The sequence below is a fragment of the Harpia harpyja genome, chromosome 13, assembly GCF_026419915.1.
Source record: "Harpia harpyja isolate bHarHar1 chromosome 13, bHarHar1 primary haplotype, whole genome shotgun sequence".
Taxonomy (NCBI): Eukaryota; Metazoa; Chordata; class Aves; order Accipitriformes; family Accipitridae; genus Harpia; species Harpia harpyja.
In genome coordinates this window covers 41,669,563-41,686,634 of record NC_068952.1, presented here as the reverse complement: position 1 = coordinate 41,686,634, position 17,072 = coordinate 41,669,563, and the positions used below count along the sequence as shown (strand labels likewise).

Sequence of the window (17,072 nt, the reverse complement as noted above, 5' to 3'; positions counted from 1 at the left end):
TGGCTCGGAAGGTGCTGGAGGATTTTGCCCCCCCCCACTTACACAGCTGGAAGGCGGCGGGGGGCACACCTCGGCAATGCATTCGGGATGCCGCTTTGCACGCTGAGCATCCAAGAGGCGCAGACTGAATTCCCCCTTCCCCGAGGAGCATTTGCATCCCAAACACCCCATACGTTTCCCATCACGTCTCATCCTGATTTTCCTTGCCGTAGCCTTTTTTTTTCCCTCTTACCACCGTGCTCACAAGCCCCCTCAGCCCCCTGCTCCTGGGGCGTTAAATACCCCCTTGGCTCCCTTCCCAATAACCCAGCCAGGAGGGTCGCAGCCTCGCTGCCTGGTGAAGCAGCGGGATGCAGCTGTGGGAAGCCTGAGGATGAGTTTGGGATACTCCAACCATAACGGAGCTGCTGGTGGGAAAGATGATAGACTGGGCTCCTGCTGGGGCTTACTGGGAGCTGTGGAGGAGGCTGGAAGGGACCGGCGTCAGTCGCCTGCGGTGCCTCCTGCTCTGCCCTTACTGCTCAGCAAGCTGCAGGGTGATGCACTCCTTTTTATTTCCCCAATTTTTTTTTTTTTTTTTTTTCCCCAGCAGCTCTGCTCCCTGCCCAAGGCGCTCAGCCACGGCTCTTGTGCCATCTGCTGACCAAAGGCCGCCGGCTCCAGGGCAGGACCCAGCACCCAGCACCCAGCACCCACTCAGCCTGCCTGCACCCACCTTCTCCCCTCCGGCAGCCCCCAGGTACCTCCTTCCCTCGTCTCGCTCCCGCCGCCACCTCCTGCCCAGCCCTACTTGAAAGCATCCCTGGGAATTTGGCTAAATCCCAGAAAGTCCAAAGATGGGAAGATTCTGCTCCTTGGTCATCCATCCCTACGGCCACCCAGGAGGCCCCAGCGGCAGAGGAGGATGGGGAAAGGCTGCACCCCAGATGCTTTTTGCGGGGGAAAGGGGATAGAAGCAGAAAGGGTCTGGCCAAAATGTCCAGGTATAGAATCATAGACTCATTTAGGTTGGAAAAGACCTTTAAAACCATCAAATACAACCCTGAATCTAACACTGCCCTGTCCAAATGCTGGGAAGGGGCAGGCCAGTGGCTGCAAACCCTCCGCAGGGAGACTCTGCTCTTGCTCAGCATCTTCAGCCCAGGCGCTGCCGCCGGCCCCGGCAATCGCCCCAGCGCAGCCCTGCACATCGATGCTGTAACACGCACAGAGGCAGAAATTTGTCCGCCCGCTGCAAACCAGAGGTTTGCACTCTTCATCGCGGAAATACACGGGGGAAGGAGCAGGTAGCCCCGACGGTTTGATGAAGGATGCTTCCTACAGCTGTCTCCTTAGAAAAAGTGACAGACAAGAACCCAGAATGTAATTTTGTGAGTTCAATTTTCCTCCATCTGCCAGCACTGGGGGACACTGAATTATTCATGACATTTCACCAAAATAATCCCTTTTAAAAATAACTCCCCTGCATAAAAGACGGTGAGAGCACTTCTAGCACCGACCAGTATTTTTATCTCCCGAGCGTGACACAGCAAACCCCCAAACCTCAGCAATTCCTGCCCGTACCCACCGCTGACCCACTCCTCTTTACCAGCGTGGGTGAAAGAGCACAGGGGGATTTTTTTCCCCCCTGCTTTTCAATGCTCAGCTTTGGAGTTTAGAGAAACAAAGCTGCACATCTCTTGTGTCCAAGCAGAGGGCACTGCTGTCTAATGATTTGAGCCAGGGCTCTGCTTTAAGTCAATCCCAAAGTCCTTCTGGCACAGAAAACCTCTCCCGCCAGCAGATATTGCTGTAGCAGCAGCTGAAAAACCCTCTCTCCATTTACTTCCCCTGATTTCAACAGGTCCCAAAAAATCCAGAAATAATAGATAAAATAATCGGTGACAAAACCCAGTCCAAGCAGAGCACCGGGGAAGGGCTGGCTTGTCTCAAAAGGGTAAGAGCTGGCTAAAATGGAAAGAAAAGAAATAAATAGAGGGCAGGAGATGACAGCCTGCCCCAATTCTGCCCATACTGCCTGCGCTTCGTCTCATCAAGATGTCCTTCCACCCTGTCCTCACCCACCGCCGGCCTCTGCCACCTCAGCAGAGACGTGGCCTTCGTCCCGGAGCCAGGCAGAAAGCGGGTTCTCTGTGAAAACTTGCTAAAGTTTCAAAGTTATTTTTATCCCACGGCTTCTGAAAAGCAGCACATTTTCCTGCCTTTTTTTTTTTTTCCCCCCTGATGTTTATTAGAAAGCCTTGGAGGGGGAATCTGCTTTCCCTCGCCTGCCTGCCGCTCACTCTCTGCCATCACTTCTATCTTCTACTGCTTTTTGTTTTATTTCACTGATGAAAAAGGACAGAAAGTAGCTGGGAAAAAGAAGAGGATATAGAAAACCCTTTTAAGTTTCATTTCAGCTGCATGAAAGCATTCGCAAACTCCTTAGAGATGCCTATACACGTGCTCTGTGCTTGCAACCCCCCCCGTGCATCCACCTCACTCATTATTCCCTTTATTCCCATTATTCCCATTAGTCAATATTCCCATTATTCCCTCGCTCTGAGCACTTTAAAAACAAAACCTTCTGGCAGGGCAGGAGTGCCTTGGGAGGGCTGGCTGCCCCATCCTGCTCCCGGCAGGCAGAGTCGGGTTTCCAGGGCCTCGGATGCTCCTCCGACATCGCATTGGGATCCTGATGCATCCCAGCGATAGCTGCCAGAAATCAGATACTTTGGGAGCTGCAGTTGTACTGCTGCCATAGAAATCCTCCCGTTTAAACACCCGACGGCGGCTAGAAGCAGCTTTCTCCTGATTTCATCTAACCTAGTTAAAAAGAGGAGTAATGTCCCTGGAGAGTTGTAATAAAATTAACTTGCCAGTCAAAAAAGAAGCTGATGATTTATGATCACTTGTGATAGATCCTCTTAGTCTTCTTCCCAGAAATCCCCCAGTGGCCTCTGGTTGCCAAAATGCGGCGGCCGAGAGCCGCGGTCCATCCCCGGCACCGCGGCAAGGGCCCGAGCCCTCACGGGTGCCGATGTCCGCGGCACCGGGAAAGCTCCCGGGCACGGGGCAGGGAGCAGGGCCGGGGCTGGGCAGGCTTGGCAGCAGGTTTTGGCAGGGAAGTGCCTGCGGAGATGATTTACAAGCTTCATCCGAAGCCTCCAGATGCTTCAGAGGCCGCCGGTGCTCTGCAAGCAAGGGAGGGCTGGATGCGACCCGTGGGGGCACACGGAGCGGGATGGGGAGAAGCCAGCACAGCCCCACGGCCGTCGTGGGCACGAATCCTGCCCCGCTGCCAGCTGCCCTGTGCTAAACTCCGTTTTCCTTCACTCTCCCCTCGACTCGACCCACCCATACTTCATCTCTCCGTGGGTCCTTGAGAGCCAAACTCCAGCCTCTCCATTAATCTCAGCCGCACCGAGTCATTAGGGGCGGATAAAGCTACTCACCCCAATTCCTTCCTGCTCGTCTCGATCCCAGCCAAGCATTTTACCTTGGCGCCGGCTGCCTCCCGCCATCAACAAGCCAAGGTGTAATGTTACTGTCTGTTTGCTCTCGCCTTTTGGTGTTTCGAGTCCCAAACAAGCCATTTAGACGTGGCAATGAATCCAGCCGGGGACCGGGAAGGGGCTTTGCGAATAGGGCACAGCTCTGGACTCGGAGAATGGGTTTGCGGGAGCTGATCTTGTCCGTGGGGACCACGGCGAAAGGCTGCAGGGAGCACACAGCCGCTGCGGTGGCCAACACGGGCAGGAGACTCCAGCCCAAGGAGCCTGGGCTGGTTTAAGTGAGCTGCAGTGTCATTCCTGTACGGGATTAGAAATTTTGGGGTCTGGGCAGCAAGTGCAACAGCCCCAAAAAAGGCAAAAAAAAAAAAAAAAAGAATACCTCCAGGTATCCTTTCAGCGTGCAAAAGTCAGACTGCAAAATTCACACTCCTACCAAGTGTAAAGAGAGCAGGATCAGGCCCGCAGGAAGGCACAGCACAACTTGAAGCCATCTCAGAGGAGGGCGAGTGCTCTCTAGGAGGGCAGCCTGAAAGAAACCGCTTGAGCAGGGCCTGAGCTTTACCACCGCCAAAGGGATTTAGCAGCCGCTGAAAAGCATCGCCACACACTGCGAAACCCTCCCGGGAAAGGTGAGCTCGGTGTTTCTCACAATGTGTTCGGGCGTAATTCCGACCTCACCCTGGAAAATAAGGCACCGTGTGCAGGGATGTCCCACGGGCATGAATGGACACAGAGCTAAAAACACGGACGACGGGGGCCGGGAATGAACCCGGGCATTATGCAGAAATGAGGACCGGGCTGTGGGGCTGTGAGCACTTTTCTCCCCAAGCCACTGTATTTATTTTCCCTCCTGTTCCAGCCCCTCACTTCCTTGCCTGCATTTGGGTAGTTTATTTATTCAGCCTCCCCTAACAGTCCGGTTTGGCTATTTCGGTGGTGCGAGAGATACCGACCCAACCCAGACAAAAACTAGCTCTGCTCTGTCAGGGCTATCAGCAAACACCAGCCCCTGAGGCCGGCTAGGAATTTTAATTGAAATAGCCGGTCACTGGGCCCAGATAAGGCCCAGCATCACCCCACGGCCAGTGGGGCTCCCCACGGGGCTACCAGCACCCAGCCCTGCACCCCAAACTCATGCGAGGGACCCCCATAACCCAGTGGGGATCTGCCAGCTCGGTGCCCACCCGCTAAGGCAGCACTGGGACCAGACTGGGAGGGAACTGGGGCCCAGAGCTGCTGTCGGTGGGCAGCCCACGTTGGCGGGGGCTCTCGCAGCATCATCCCCCCCCTCCTTCCCCAGCCTGCAGGAGCTAGGTGGTCTGTGCCCCTTATCAGCCCTTATCTCCCAAAGCCGCTCGCTAATGTGACCTTAATGGAGCTAAAATCAACTCAATTTGTTTTATTGGGGTTTTTTTTTTTTGTATTTTATTGTTTTATTTTATTTTCTTTATTTGTTTTATCTTGGCTTAGCCCCAAATTCCGCCCCCCCCCCCCTTCTCACTTCCCTTTGTTTTGGAAATAGAGAGGGGAAGGGGTCTGAAGGGAGCTGAAATGGGGGGGGGGGGGGGGCAGACAGCCCATGGGGAACCGTGTCCGGGCCAGAGCACCCTGGGCCACCCAGAGACCCCCCCCCACGGGTGACCAACCCTCCTTTCCCTGCTCCCCCCAACCCCTGGGACCCCCCCCCGGGGCAGGGACCGGGGGTGGTGCCTGGCCCGGCAGGAGGGTCAGAGGCGGGGAGAGGGTCCCAGAGCTCACATACCACCCCCCCTTTAACCCCCCCCCCTTCAACCTCCCCGCCCCGGCCCTGGCTAGAAGATGCTGCCCACCCCCTTCTCGGTAAAAGACATCCTCAACCTGGAACGGCCGGGAGCTACCGGGGGACCCCACGCCGTCCCCGTTCCCCGGGCTGCCCGCAGCCCCGGGGGGGGGGACGAGCCACCGCCACCGAGTAAGTGACCCGTGGGGTCGGGGGGGGGGACACACACGACAATCCCACGGAGCCGCTTTCGTTCCCCCGGGCTGGAAACCCGAGGGGTGCAGAGCAGCCCGTAGCATCCTCCAGCCCGGATTCCACCCGAGCCCGTGTACCCGTGGCTGGTTTTCCCCGGTATTTCCCACCCCCACCCCCCTTTTTTTTCTTTTCTTTTTTTCTTTGGTTTTTGGGGGGTTATTCAAGGCTTTTTCCGAGCCGCCCGCCAAGCCCCGCATCCCTCCCGTGCGTCCTGGCTGCCCTCGGGGAAAAGAAACAGCCCAGAGCAGGGGTATAAGAAGTGTCTTGTTTTAGGGGTTTTTTTGCTGTTTGGTTTTTTTTTTTCTGCAAGGTACAAGTCACCACCGATTTGATACAAATCCCCACCGATTTGATACAAATCCCCGTTTCAATGCTCCGTATATTTGTCCAGCGGGGATGCTGCTCCGGAGCGGCCGCCAAGGGGGGGATCGGACAGGACTCCCTACTCCCCACCGCTAAAATCCCACCAAGTGTCCTTTTGCTCGTGTTTCCCTAATGCCCGGTAGCTGAAAAGTGGAGAAACGGGGAAACCAGTAGGACCAGAGCCTGAGCACTGGGCAGCGCTGGGATACAGAGCCAGAGAGGGCGAGAGGAGCCCGGGGAGAGCTCCCTGCCAGCTTCATACCTGCAGACGGAGCCCTCCAGCACCCCATTTCCCCGCAGCCCCCCCCCTTAAATTCCTTGAGCCCCTGCTGCAGCTGGCAGGGTCCCCCAGCGCATCCCACCAGCTGGGGAGCGACCACCATGCAAGACCCCCAGCTAGCTTGCCTGCAACACAAAAACCCAGCGGATGATAAAAAACCAAACTGCTTTCCATCTTCTCGCAGATCTAACAGTTTTTCCTCCTCCGTTCCCAGTCCCTTCACTTTTCTGGCTTTGCTTCAATTCAGAGAGCTGCGGCATTCCCTGTTCCTCAGCCGCTGGAGGTAAATCCTGCCAGCGGTCTGACTGCCATCGCTTCCATCCCTCCGGAGCAGGACAGTGGGGAAGGGGATTTGTGTTTTGGGATATTCAAACCTGCACCGTACCCTGCTTCCCCCCGTGCCTCTCCGGGCTGGGGCTGCCACGGTGGCACAGGCATCGTTAGGAGGGACCGAAAGGAGGCATTGTCCAAAATTCACGTAACAGCCAGGCTTCTAATTCCATCCAAACAAAAGGGAATTTTCTTGAATTCCCATTAAACATCACAGAAAAGTTCATATTAAATTTAGCAACTATCAACCCTACTTCCTCTTATTGCCGAGGGTCTCCATTCCCAATTCGATCCCTCCTTTGGAAACACACTCTCACTGGGAACAGAACCGGACTTGGGTCTCACTTTGCTTTGGGTATTTCTTGCTGCAGGAAAATGTTTGCTTGCCCACCCTTTTGAGGCAGACGAGAAGAAAGCCGACGCCTGCCACCATCCCAAGCAGCGACAGCGGAGAAAACCCCGAGTTTTGTTCTCCCAAACTCAGGTGTTTGAACTGGAGCGGCGATTTAAGCAACAGAAATACCTCTCCGCTCCGGAAAGGGAGCACCTCGCCAGCGTGCTCAAGCTTACCTCCACGCAGGTGAAAATCTGGTTCCAAAACCGAAGGTACAAGTGCAAGAGGCAGAGGCAGGATAAATCCCTGGAGCTGGCTGCCCACCCGCTGCCCCCGCGGAGGGTGGCAGTGCCCGTGCTCGTCAGGGACGGCAAACCATGTCTCGGGGGGTCCCAGCCTTACCCAGCCCCGTACAGCCTCACCGCCAGCCCTTACTCCTATAGCTCCTACTACAGTGCCTATAGCGGCGGCCCATTCGGTGCCAGCTACGGGGGGGGCTACACCGGGGTGACCCCCAATGCCGCCCCGGGCAGCCCCGCCGTGAACGTGAGCTTGGGTATGGCCAGCGGTGCTCAGCACCAGCCCGCGTGCTTGCAAGCCGCCGTGCAAGCAGGGATCAGGGCTTGGTAGATGGCCACGGGGGACAGGACCGCCCGAGAAGTTGCCGAGGAAAGCCCCCCTCCACTCCAGACTCCAGCTTTCGTCGGGACTGGAGACAAATCCGGAGGGTTTCTGCCACCCCGGACAGTGGGACGTCTCCGGAGCATCCGTCCCCTCCAGGTAGCTCGTGCCGCTCCAGCATTGCGACTTTGGGGACCCAATGACTGAGGGCATTTATTTATTTAAACACAAATGTTTCGGAGTCTGGCCTTTCCCACTCCTACAGAGGATTTGGTCCTCCAGGATGCCAGTGCATGGCCATCAAGAAGGTATGAACACTGGTTTTCTTCCTAAGGACAGCTGGAAAACAGGGTCTGTGCACACCACTGTGCATTCACTTTTTTATGAACCATATTTAATGCTTTGAGTTCCTCTAATCTTTTGAGATACATTTCTGACATATATTTCTTAATATCTCCCAGCACAGGTGTTCATTTCTGTCTTTATTATTATTATTATTATTATTTGCAAATAAAAACCAAACTGGTGAATTTGTGTTGTTTCACTCTCTCGCCATTCCTCACTTAATATTTTGACTTTTCCTATCCACAACTTGCATTTGAGCATCAAAATCTGATCCAAAGAAAACAAAAACCCAAATCAATCTTAATACTAATAATTAACCCAGAAAGTTAATTGCCTTGTAGTCCAAGCTTGCCCTCCCTAACTCTTGGCAAGTGTTTTCAGCTCTCTGTCGCTATTCCCTTATGGGTGAAATGGGTTTGCAGGTACATGGTGGGGCAGCTGCGAGGGGCAGCTCACAGCATCTCACGGTGGGTTGGTGTCGTCTGAATTACACCGTCACCGGTGCTGAGCCAAGAGGTGCAGGGTCCCCAGATCAGGATCCATCGGCATCAAGTGCCTTGCTGGATCAGAGGACTGTTTGTATACTTCTATATACATCTTTCTATGTCTGTTTATGAAATGCAGGAGAGCTGGATGCCATTGCGGTGTGCCGGGGAGGATCAAAGGGGAGCACAGCCACATCCCGAACAGGCAGCATGAATCTACGGCCTCACATTTACAGAATAAACCCAGTGAGCCCCCGTTAGACCGACCCACTCATCGGGCTGCCCATGGCCCCCCAGTGCAGGCTTTACTTATAGCGGGGAGGGGGGAAAAAAAACCACACAGAGGTCAACATCTGATGCAAAATGTTAGTTTAACAGAGATCTTTCCACTCCAATGCCAAGATATCCCAGTGATGGAGCCAGACAGCAACCTGCACACAAATCCCACCGCACGGGACAGGCAACATCTCCCCCTCGCAACCTCCGTCCCCGCTCCGGGCTGCTGCCCCCTCCTCCCCGCTCCTTTCCCGACAGCTTCTTATCCTCCCAGTGTTTGACGAAAAGAGACTTGCAGGAGGCAATTAAGCTTTTATCTCTAATCCCCACTCAGCCCCAGCACTCCGGCGTTCGCTCACTTCCCAAATGGGACATCCCTGACATCCCAATCAAACCAGAAAAACCCTCTCGGCGAGATAGCTTGCTCGCCGTCCTGCCGCTCCGAGGCTTTGCAGCCCCACCGAGACCCTGGAAAAGACTGGGTAAGGCGTCAGCCGTGATGGGTGCTGCCCCTTCTCCTCCCCTTCATCCATCCACATTTATTCGGGAATATCTCCCAAAATCAGCTGAGTCTCAGGTCTCTCTCCTGGCTTTGGAGCAGCCAGGGGACTCGACAGGGTCACTGCACCGGGAAATGCTGCGGGTGTCGGGGAAAGCCCCTGCAAACAGCAGCATCCCCAATGCATGGGTTCCCCTGCAAGTCTTAACAACACTAAGAGTTTTTCCTTTGAGGTTCAGCAACAAAATGAGGCAAATCACATGAAGCTCCCCCCAAATAAACACAGAAATCAAAGAAGGAAATTGCTACCCTCCCCAGATCAGAAAAAAGCCTGAAAATGGGAATCATTTATGCCCCACCATACATTTTGGAGGGTCTTCCCAAAAGCCCAGTTCCCATAGGGTTGGGATACCCTTAAAACCCTGGTGTTTGCTGGATCCCCTCTGTCACCTGCCTCTCTGCAGCACATGCCAGGGCTGTTGCTTTAAACCTCCCCTGTTTCCAGCCCAAATCAGAAATGACCCGCTACACCAACCACTGTAAAAACGAGCTTTCTCAAACACCCCGCTGTACGCAAACCAGCCCACGTTTCCCCAAAGCCTTCTCCTGGACCAAAACTCCTGTCCTGGGCCAAATCACTCACTGCTCATCAGCTATGGGTTATTTTCACCAACTGAGCCACGGATGCGGGCACCAGCAACGAAGGGACAAGAGACTCGACCACAAAAGAGCCGTGCAACGAGGCTGCCCAGGACAGACCTACAGACAGAGGGGTCGAGCAGACGGACGGCACCGCGAGATTTTACTAATGGTTATGGTAAAGCTCTGGCTGCAAAGCAGAGGTGTTAACAGCCCAGCTCTATTTGCAGGAAAATGCTTAATTGAAATGAAATGATGCCCCTGGAAGGAAGGGAACTGCCCAGCTTCTGGGGAGAGAAGCCCTTCTGCTGGGTCTTATGTTCATGTATTTGTGCTAGAGCCCCAAATAGTTATGGGTGCACGACAGGCTGACTCCCTGGGTGTGCAGGCACGTGCTGATCTCCGATAGCAGCAAGGGCAGCCTAAAATCAGCAGGGGTAGGGTCCCTGCAGTGGGGAAAATTGGCTCCCAAATTCAGCAGAGTGTCCCCGGGGAGCAGCACGGCTCCCCGACCCGAGCGAGCATCCTCCCACGGCACCCACGGTCACGCCGACGTGCTGTCGGGCAAGCCCAGCTGGGTGCATGCCAAGCCCTGGTCCTGCCAGGGCACCCACCGGTGACCCTCGGGGCTCCCCCTCCACCCCAACCCCCCCCGGGCAGCACAGTGGGATTCAGATTAAACGCTGGAAGGACCGGGCAGGGAGCCGTGGGGCAGCCCACCCACCCACGCACCCACCACAGCACCACCTTCCACCCACCTTCCAGCACTTTCCGAATTCCCTTTCTCGGACTATAGGAGGATAATGAGGCTGAATTATTGAAGCTACTGACTTTTCCAAGCATACGGCGAATATAGGGGGGCATTTTCTAAGCCAGGAGCATCAGCAGGTTAAAGAATGAGAGAAAAGGGTAGGGTAAAAGCAGGGTTTGGGGCACGGCTGCACAACCTGCTCCGGGCTTGGGGCTGCCGTAACCAAACACCCTCCTATAAAATCAACAAAGTCCTCAGGGGATTTCAAGGAAATCCATTGTTTCCCTTTTTAAGGTTAAAAAAAAAAAAAAACATGCCTGGGCTTTTTGTCTGAGGGACTGGCTTTGAGTGAAGGCTTTAGGAATAGAAGAGGTGATCAGTGCTACGTTATTACAACAGCAAAAGGAGTTTGCAGACAACAGGGCTATAGGGGGTCACTGTGTGTGTGTGTATGTATATATATATACACATACATGTGTGTATACATACACATACATATATACATACATTTGTGTGTGTGTATATATATATATATACACACACAGAGGGTGCGTGCACTTCCCAGGGATGCTGCTCATCTGCATCCATGGAGCTGAATCCTGCTCCCACAGGGGCTTGCCCACCAGATTGCTTTGCCTTATGATGGGGCAAGGTGATTTTTTAATCATGTGCTGCCCACATCTCAGGGGGAGGTTTGCGGCTGTTTGTGTGGTGAGCAGGGAGTTGTTTTCCAAACAGAAACTCTAGAAGAACAACTACAAATAAAGCAGATACTCAGAAAAAAATCTGTTATAACAGAGAGCTCGACTCACAGTTTTTCTTGGAATTGGGAAAGTTTTGCTCCTTTCGGGTGCCTTTGAACACGAGGCCTTGCAGCATGGTGTATAAAGGTATTAAGGCTTCTTAAATAAATGCTGTCCCATTCCACAGCTGGTCGAGGAATTAGTCTGAGGTTTAGGCTTAAATTTTCATGTGAAACCTTTGCCCCTTTCTGTGCAAGCATTTGCCTCTGGAGCCACTCTCCCTGTCTGTTATATCTTAACTTTCATTTTAAAGCCCTCGTTAGGGCAGCTTTGCAAAGCTGATGAAAACGTCTCTGACATTTTCACCCTGTTTTTCAACAAACTGAAAGCGCATCGAAGCAGAAGGTTTTGAAGAAAACCCTCAAAGCCCTCAAAACACTAAAAAAAAAACCCAATCCTTTTATTTTCTTCACTTTTTCCCCCTGAAAACAGCATTTCCCCAAAGAGCTCTAGGGATTACCCTGGGACATAAATCATTTCCATAACTAGGAGCAAGCAGAGCACCGGCTCGCTGGGGCTGGGGCAGGGGATGCAGAAGCTGTCCCCTTGCAGAGCATCCTTCGAGGGCAGCGACGCTGCTCCCCCCTCCTCTCACTAAAACCCCCACCCTGGGAGCATTTTGATCCCCAAAAGGATGAATTCACTTAGGCAGCTTTCTCTTCATCGTAAAAGCTCGGGGGTGATTTGCCAGCAAGGGAGCATCGGGGGGGGGCAAAGGAGGAGGCTGAGGTTTTTGGCTGTGACCCCACGGATCCGTGGGGAAGGGTGTCCTGAGCAAGAGGGAGAAGCAAGGCGCCAGAAAACCCACGGGAGCCAAGAAACGACCGAAGGGCGTAAACTCCTGCCAGGGATCTCCAATCAGGCCCGGGAGGCTTGGCTGCCTGCCGTATAAATGCAAAGCCGGGAGGGTGGGAAGCCAGCGTGCCTCTGGGCAGGGAGAGGAAGAGGAGGATGAGTGCCGGGGTGCTCCCTGCAAGGAGGCAGAGAGCACCCAGCAGCACCCCAGCAGGGATGAGCTGGACCCCGACGGTAGCCCAGCAGACCATGCCCATCTCCTCCAGGCCCCGGACATCCTTCCTCATCCAAGACATCCTCTGGGATGGGGCAGAGCGGGGAGCGTGGCCGGAGCGGGGCGAGAGCGGAGAGTTTGGCAGCCCGGAGGACGGGGAGCCGGGGCCGGCCGCGGCGAAGGGCAACGAGGGCAGCTCGGCCCTAGGGCACCCCCCCGGGGGTCCTCGTCCCCCAGGAGCATCCCCAGCCCAAACCCGAGGGACACCCCACGAGGCGGACGCAGGTAAGGGGGTGGAAAACTCCTGGCTGAGCCCACTGGCTGGGGAATGGATCAGCAATGTCTACGCTCGGGTTAACCAAGGGGCAGGATCCTGACCCGGCTGCCTCGAGCACCCCAGAGCCAAATAACCCGCGCTTTGAATACCAGGGAGTGTCTGTGCTTTAGCAGTGGGAAAGTAAGAGAAATAGCAACTGCATGCAAATCTTTCGCCAGGCGCCTCAAATAATTCGAAGGACTGAATTTGGCTAAAATGCCGTTTAAAAAAAAAACAAACAGTCGATGCATTTCTGCGATATCTTGGGAAATAAAGTTCCCTTTACACGCAGAAGGTCCCCAGCAAAGGCACCTTGGGGTGTCTCGGAGAGGCAGTTTGTGCCCATCCTTCCAGCAGCCATCAGCATGGCAATGCTGCCGCAGCCGAGCTCCGGGGTCCGGGGATATTTTGGAAGTCCCCGTGTTGAATTTGTGCTGCTTGCAGCACGGCTCAGCTTTCCCGCATGCTCAGCCCTGATTTCACAGTGTGTACCACTGCACATCGCGTGCTTTATTAATAATGACCCTGCTCCTCTTGCCACGGCATCCCTTTCTAGCATGCAATTGCTAAATTCATTGCAGGCAATAACGTTTCGCTGCAGAAGCAACGTACCAAAAATCACACTCAGAAGCAAATTTTTTTGACCGGTGCCTCTAGCATTGCAGCAGCGCGAGCACGGCCGGGGCTGCGGGAGGGAGCTCAGCCGTTCCTTGCCCTAGCAGTCCTGGGCCGAGCTGCAACAGCCAAAAAAGCGATTTTGAACTCTCTAGCGACCGGCTCTTGCTTGCTAAGAGAGCCCTTGCCAGGGGAATTTTGGCTTTACGTTTCAATTCTATTAAAAGAAGCTTCTACATAAAAGCAAGTTCGGAAACAGCCACCAGGCTGATCATTACAAAAATCATTAAAAGCCGTAGCAAATCTCCCAGAAAGTGGCTAGTGTAAATCAGCACAGCTCCAGGGATTTCAGTGGGACAACCATGATTTACACAAGCTGGGAATTAACCTCATTGTTTCTATCTTGAGCATTACGTTCACATCTTAAGAAAATATACTAAGAAATGACTAAAGGAAAAAAAATTGGCCTATTTCCGTCCCAAGCTGGGTAATACACAAAAAGGAACTAACTGCATAAATAAAATTACTTAAGAAGTTTTAAGGGTTATAGATGACGCTTCCCAGGGAGCTCAGTACCTTTCTGGGTCGTGGCTCGGGCGACCGAACGGTGCCACAAGAAATAAGTTGGAGGCAAACACTGAGATGCCGCTTTGGAGCTGTGATCCAAGGCCAGGTCTGCAGTTATATATGTAAAGCCAGGCCTGGAGGTTTAAAAATCTGCCTCAAAATTTCTTGGCATTGCCTTGGAGTCATCAAAGAGAAAAGGGAGGAATTTCTTTTCAACACTTCTAACTGCAGTCTGCTTCAAGCTGCACCGATTTCCCATTTCTGAGCTATCCTCTGTAGCTTGAGGATACAAACTTGTTTAATCTGAGGATCAGGATTTTCCCATAGGCACAGCAGAGAGGATGTTTCAAAGAAGTGCCTAATAGTATGAATTCTGTGATAAAAATCTCAAGAGCTGTTGATGCCATAATGTACGTAACAGCAGTACCTTGAGGTTTTAGGCAGACCTTCACCGGCACTGCAAAATATCCCTTTCTGTATTATTTTAGTCCCTTGAATGTACGTCCATATTGAATGCATGCTTATATGAATTAAGAAAGTGTGATTTAGGAAGAAAAAAACTCCCTTATATGACTTCAAGATGGTGTTGACTCCATTAAGTGAAAATATTTCCAGGATAATGGGAATATTTTGCTCTCTGGAAGGGAAAAAGCAAGTGATTCGGGCAATTTCCAAGCGGGTAATTCTCAGCTCATTCCTCCCACAGATGCCACGGCAGAGACCTACCTGTCAGACTGTGACCCCCCCCTGCGACCCCTGCCCATCGCCCAGCACCCCCCCAAGCAGGCGAAGCGCTCGCGGGCGGCATTCTCCCACACCCAAGTCATCGAACTGGAGCGGAAATTCAGCCACCAAAAATACCTGTCGGCCCCCGAGCGAGCCCACCTGGCCAAAAACCTGCAGCTCACCGAGACGCAGGTGAAAATCTGGTTCCAGAACAGGAGGTATAAAACCAAGAGGAAACAGGTCGCCTCCGAAATCAGCAGACTGGACACGCGTCTGGCCGGGCAGAAAGCGGCCGAGATCCCCGGAGCATCGCTGCTCACGCTGCGGGGCGGCTGGCAGTACCTGCCTTGCCTCTATTACTTGAACGGCTGGAGTCCCTCGTGGTGGTAACCACTTTTTTAAGCGGAAAGCATCCTTTTCTCTTAAATTTTTTTTTTTTTTAATACTGCATGGCTCTTTCTAGTGCTAATTAGGAGAAGGAGACCCCATTTGTAGTAACGATCAGCATCTTCTAGTTGCCGCACAAGCTCTCTTGTCGCTAACAGTAAAAAAAACAAACAAAAAAAAGCCAAAAAAAGCCCAAGATATTAAAAGCGTGTAATTCAGCATGCTTGATAGCACCGCTCTGGGGTCAATCTGCAGCCGTAAAATATTGCAGGCTCTTTCGGGGGCAGAAAGGGATGGTCCAGCCCCAGAGACAGCGATCGCCCCTCTCTGCCCCTCCTAAATCACTTGTGCCCCCCTGAAGCCTTTGCTCCTTGCTGAGATCAAGCAGGCAAAAAGTAAAACTGCTGATCCTGGGCTGGCACTGACATGGCCCCCACTCAGCCACCCGGGCCACCAGCTGTTGTATGATCTAAAAATCAGTCTTTAAAAAAAAAAAAAAAGGCAAAAAATTTGCATTTCTGCCATCGATGTCGTAATTGCTAATGGTCCCAGAGGGGACTTAGAACCCCCCCAAGTTTTCTGCGTGCTGTCGGGCAGCACCGCAGCCTCCACCCGGGGCAACGCATGTGGCTTTTGGGGAGAATTAAACCCCTTTCTGCCGCGAGCGACAACAACCTGAGGTGCCTGACGGTCACAGAGCTGCAGCCGGGGACCAGGTTTGCCGGGACGTGAGCGAAGGTGACGGCCCCGGCCGGGATGGAGCCCTGCCAGCTTACCCCCACCCAAACCCGTCTCTCTGCTCTTCGACGGCCGCTGCCGGTGCCTTAACAACCTTGAGAAGCCAAACCAGAAAGCCTCGGGAACACGGACAATAGCGCAATGACAGATGAGTTTTGCATATCCGGGTGTTGACGCTGTTTGAACATTCCCATATAAGCTATCTAAAATAGCAACAGCTCGAAGAGTTCAACGTTCCCGTCAGCTTTCAAAGCAGCAAACTCCCCGTTCGCAAGTAAAATCAGCCCGATTCCCAGTGCCAAGGCATCAGGGCAGCAAGAGGATGATATCTTTACAAATGCTTTTTTAGTGAGATGACAACTATTTACACTAGCAGAGTAGCAAAGATTTTTTTTCTTTTTTTTGGTAACTAATCATACTTAAAACTTTAGATGCCACTAAGTCCATGGGAGAAAGTGTAGAAATAAATGAGATTTCCAAGAAAGGCAACACATCCACTGCTTTTTCTCAGCTAGTGTAAATCAGCATAGCTCTGCTGGAACAAATTTAATCTTCTGAAACAAAAATACATGGAGGTTTCTTCCCTGTGAACCTCCAGAAATGTTCCTGTGGTGCCTGTTCTTTCCGAAAGAGAATTAAAAATCACAGCGGTCCAATTCCCTCCTGCAGCAGGGAAATACAGTCAATTAAATAATGTTAAGAAACTGCTTAGACCTGTCCCTTTTAATGAGATTATTTGGAAACTGATCTTTTGCCTTGCCAATCCACGTGCAAGCTCACAGACCTAGCAAAGACGAAGTTGCTGGGGCTACGTGGATGAGGAAAAACTCAGGGGAAGGGAGGACCGGGAGAGGAGAACATGCAAACTGAAACCCTTTGTGGTAGACATTCATTCGCTCTTGCTATCAAAGCTGCCTGCTCAATTTGGAGGACAAACAGTTGCTTTCTAATTGTCTGAAAGTAACCCCTAATATCTTGAGATAACATTTCTCTTCCAGCTCCTGCTCTCAGATGCTGTGTATCCCCCAGCCCGTTCTCTCGCAGCCGGTATTCGGGCCAGAAGGCCATCTCCCCTGCCCTGTTGCAATATGTTTCAAACCCAGCCCTGCTGCTTATCCACTTTGCACTTTGCTTATCCTCTGCTTGGAACAAAAAAAAAAAAAAAAAAGCAAGCCCTTATGGCCTCGAAGCCAAGCCCCCGCAGGACACGCATCCCTCCTGACAGCATCTCCAGGGGGAAAAAGCCCTGCTGAAGTCCCATGGGCTCACCCACACCCAGACCCTTGGGATGCTACTTAAATCAATGCAGAGACACTATATTTGCACTAAATACACTGGATTAGCAGCTCTGACCATCCCGGAGCTGCCCCTGAATAGGGAACATGGTGTGTCCTTTGCACAGACAGCGGAAGAGCAGCAGGGATGGGCACGTTATGCTGGGAAGGACTGAACTGGGCTGGGAAAATTAGATATAAACTGA

The 17,072-nt window shown here is 52.8% G+C and overlaps 2 protein-coding genes across 2 annotated transcripts; both read left to right on the top strand.

Annotated features, from left to right (window-relative positions):
* The first annotated feature begins 5,312 nt into the window (after window positions 1–5,312).
* On the top strand, window positions 5,313–7,445 carry NKX2-6 (NK2 homeobox 6). The gene is made up of 2 exons (XM_052805456.1): window positions 5,313–5,436; window positions 6,847–7,445. The coding sequence occupies exons 1-2, from the start codon at window positions 5,313–5,315 to the stop codon at window positions 7,443–7,445; spliced, it is 723 nt and encodes a 240-aa protein (XP_052661416.1).
* A 4,215-nt stretch (window positions 7,446–11,660) lies between these two features.
* On the top strand, window positions 11,661–15,285 carry NKX3-1 (NK3 homeobox 1). The gene is made up of 2 exons (XM_052805997.1): window positions 11,661–12,528; window positions 14,448–15,285. The coding sequence occupies exons 1-2, from the start codon at window positions 12,186–12,188 to the stop codon at window positions 14,855–14,857; spliced, it is 753 nt and encodes a 250-aa protein (XP_052661957.1). The 5' UTR covers window positions 11,661–12,185; the 3' UTR covers window positions 14,858–15,285.
* Window positions 15,286–17,072: the final 1,787 nt, after the last annotated feature.

What these genes read in the sequence shown, in the direction of transcription:
- NKX2-6 (XM_052805456.1), top strand. Translation starts at nt 5,313, where the DNA reads ATGCTGCCCACCCCCTTCTCGGTAAAAGACATCCTCAACCTGGAACGG. An exon ending in CGGGGGGGGGGACGAGCCAC is followed by an intron (nt 5,437 to 6,846) that starts CGCCACCGAGTA and finishes GGGTATTTCTTG; the next exon opens with CTGCAGGAAAATGTTTGCTT.
- NKX3-1 (XM_052805997.1), top strand. Translation starts at nt 12,186, where the DNA reads ATGAGTGCCGGGGTGCTCCCTGCAAGGAGGCAGAGAGCACCCAGCAGC. An exon ending in ACCCCACGAGGCGGACGCAG is followed by an intron (nt 12,529 to 14,447) that starts GTAAGGGGGTGG and finishes TTCCTCCCACAG; the next exon opens with ATGCCACGGCAGAGACCTAC.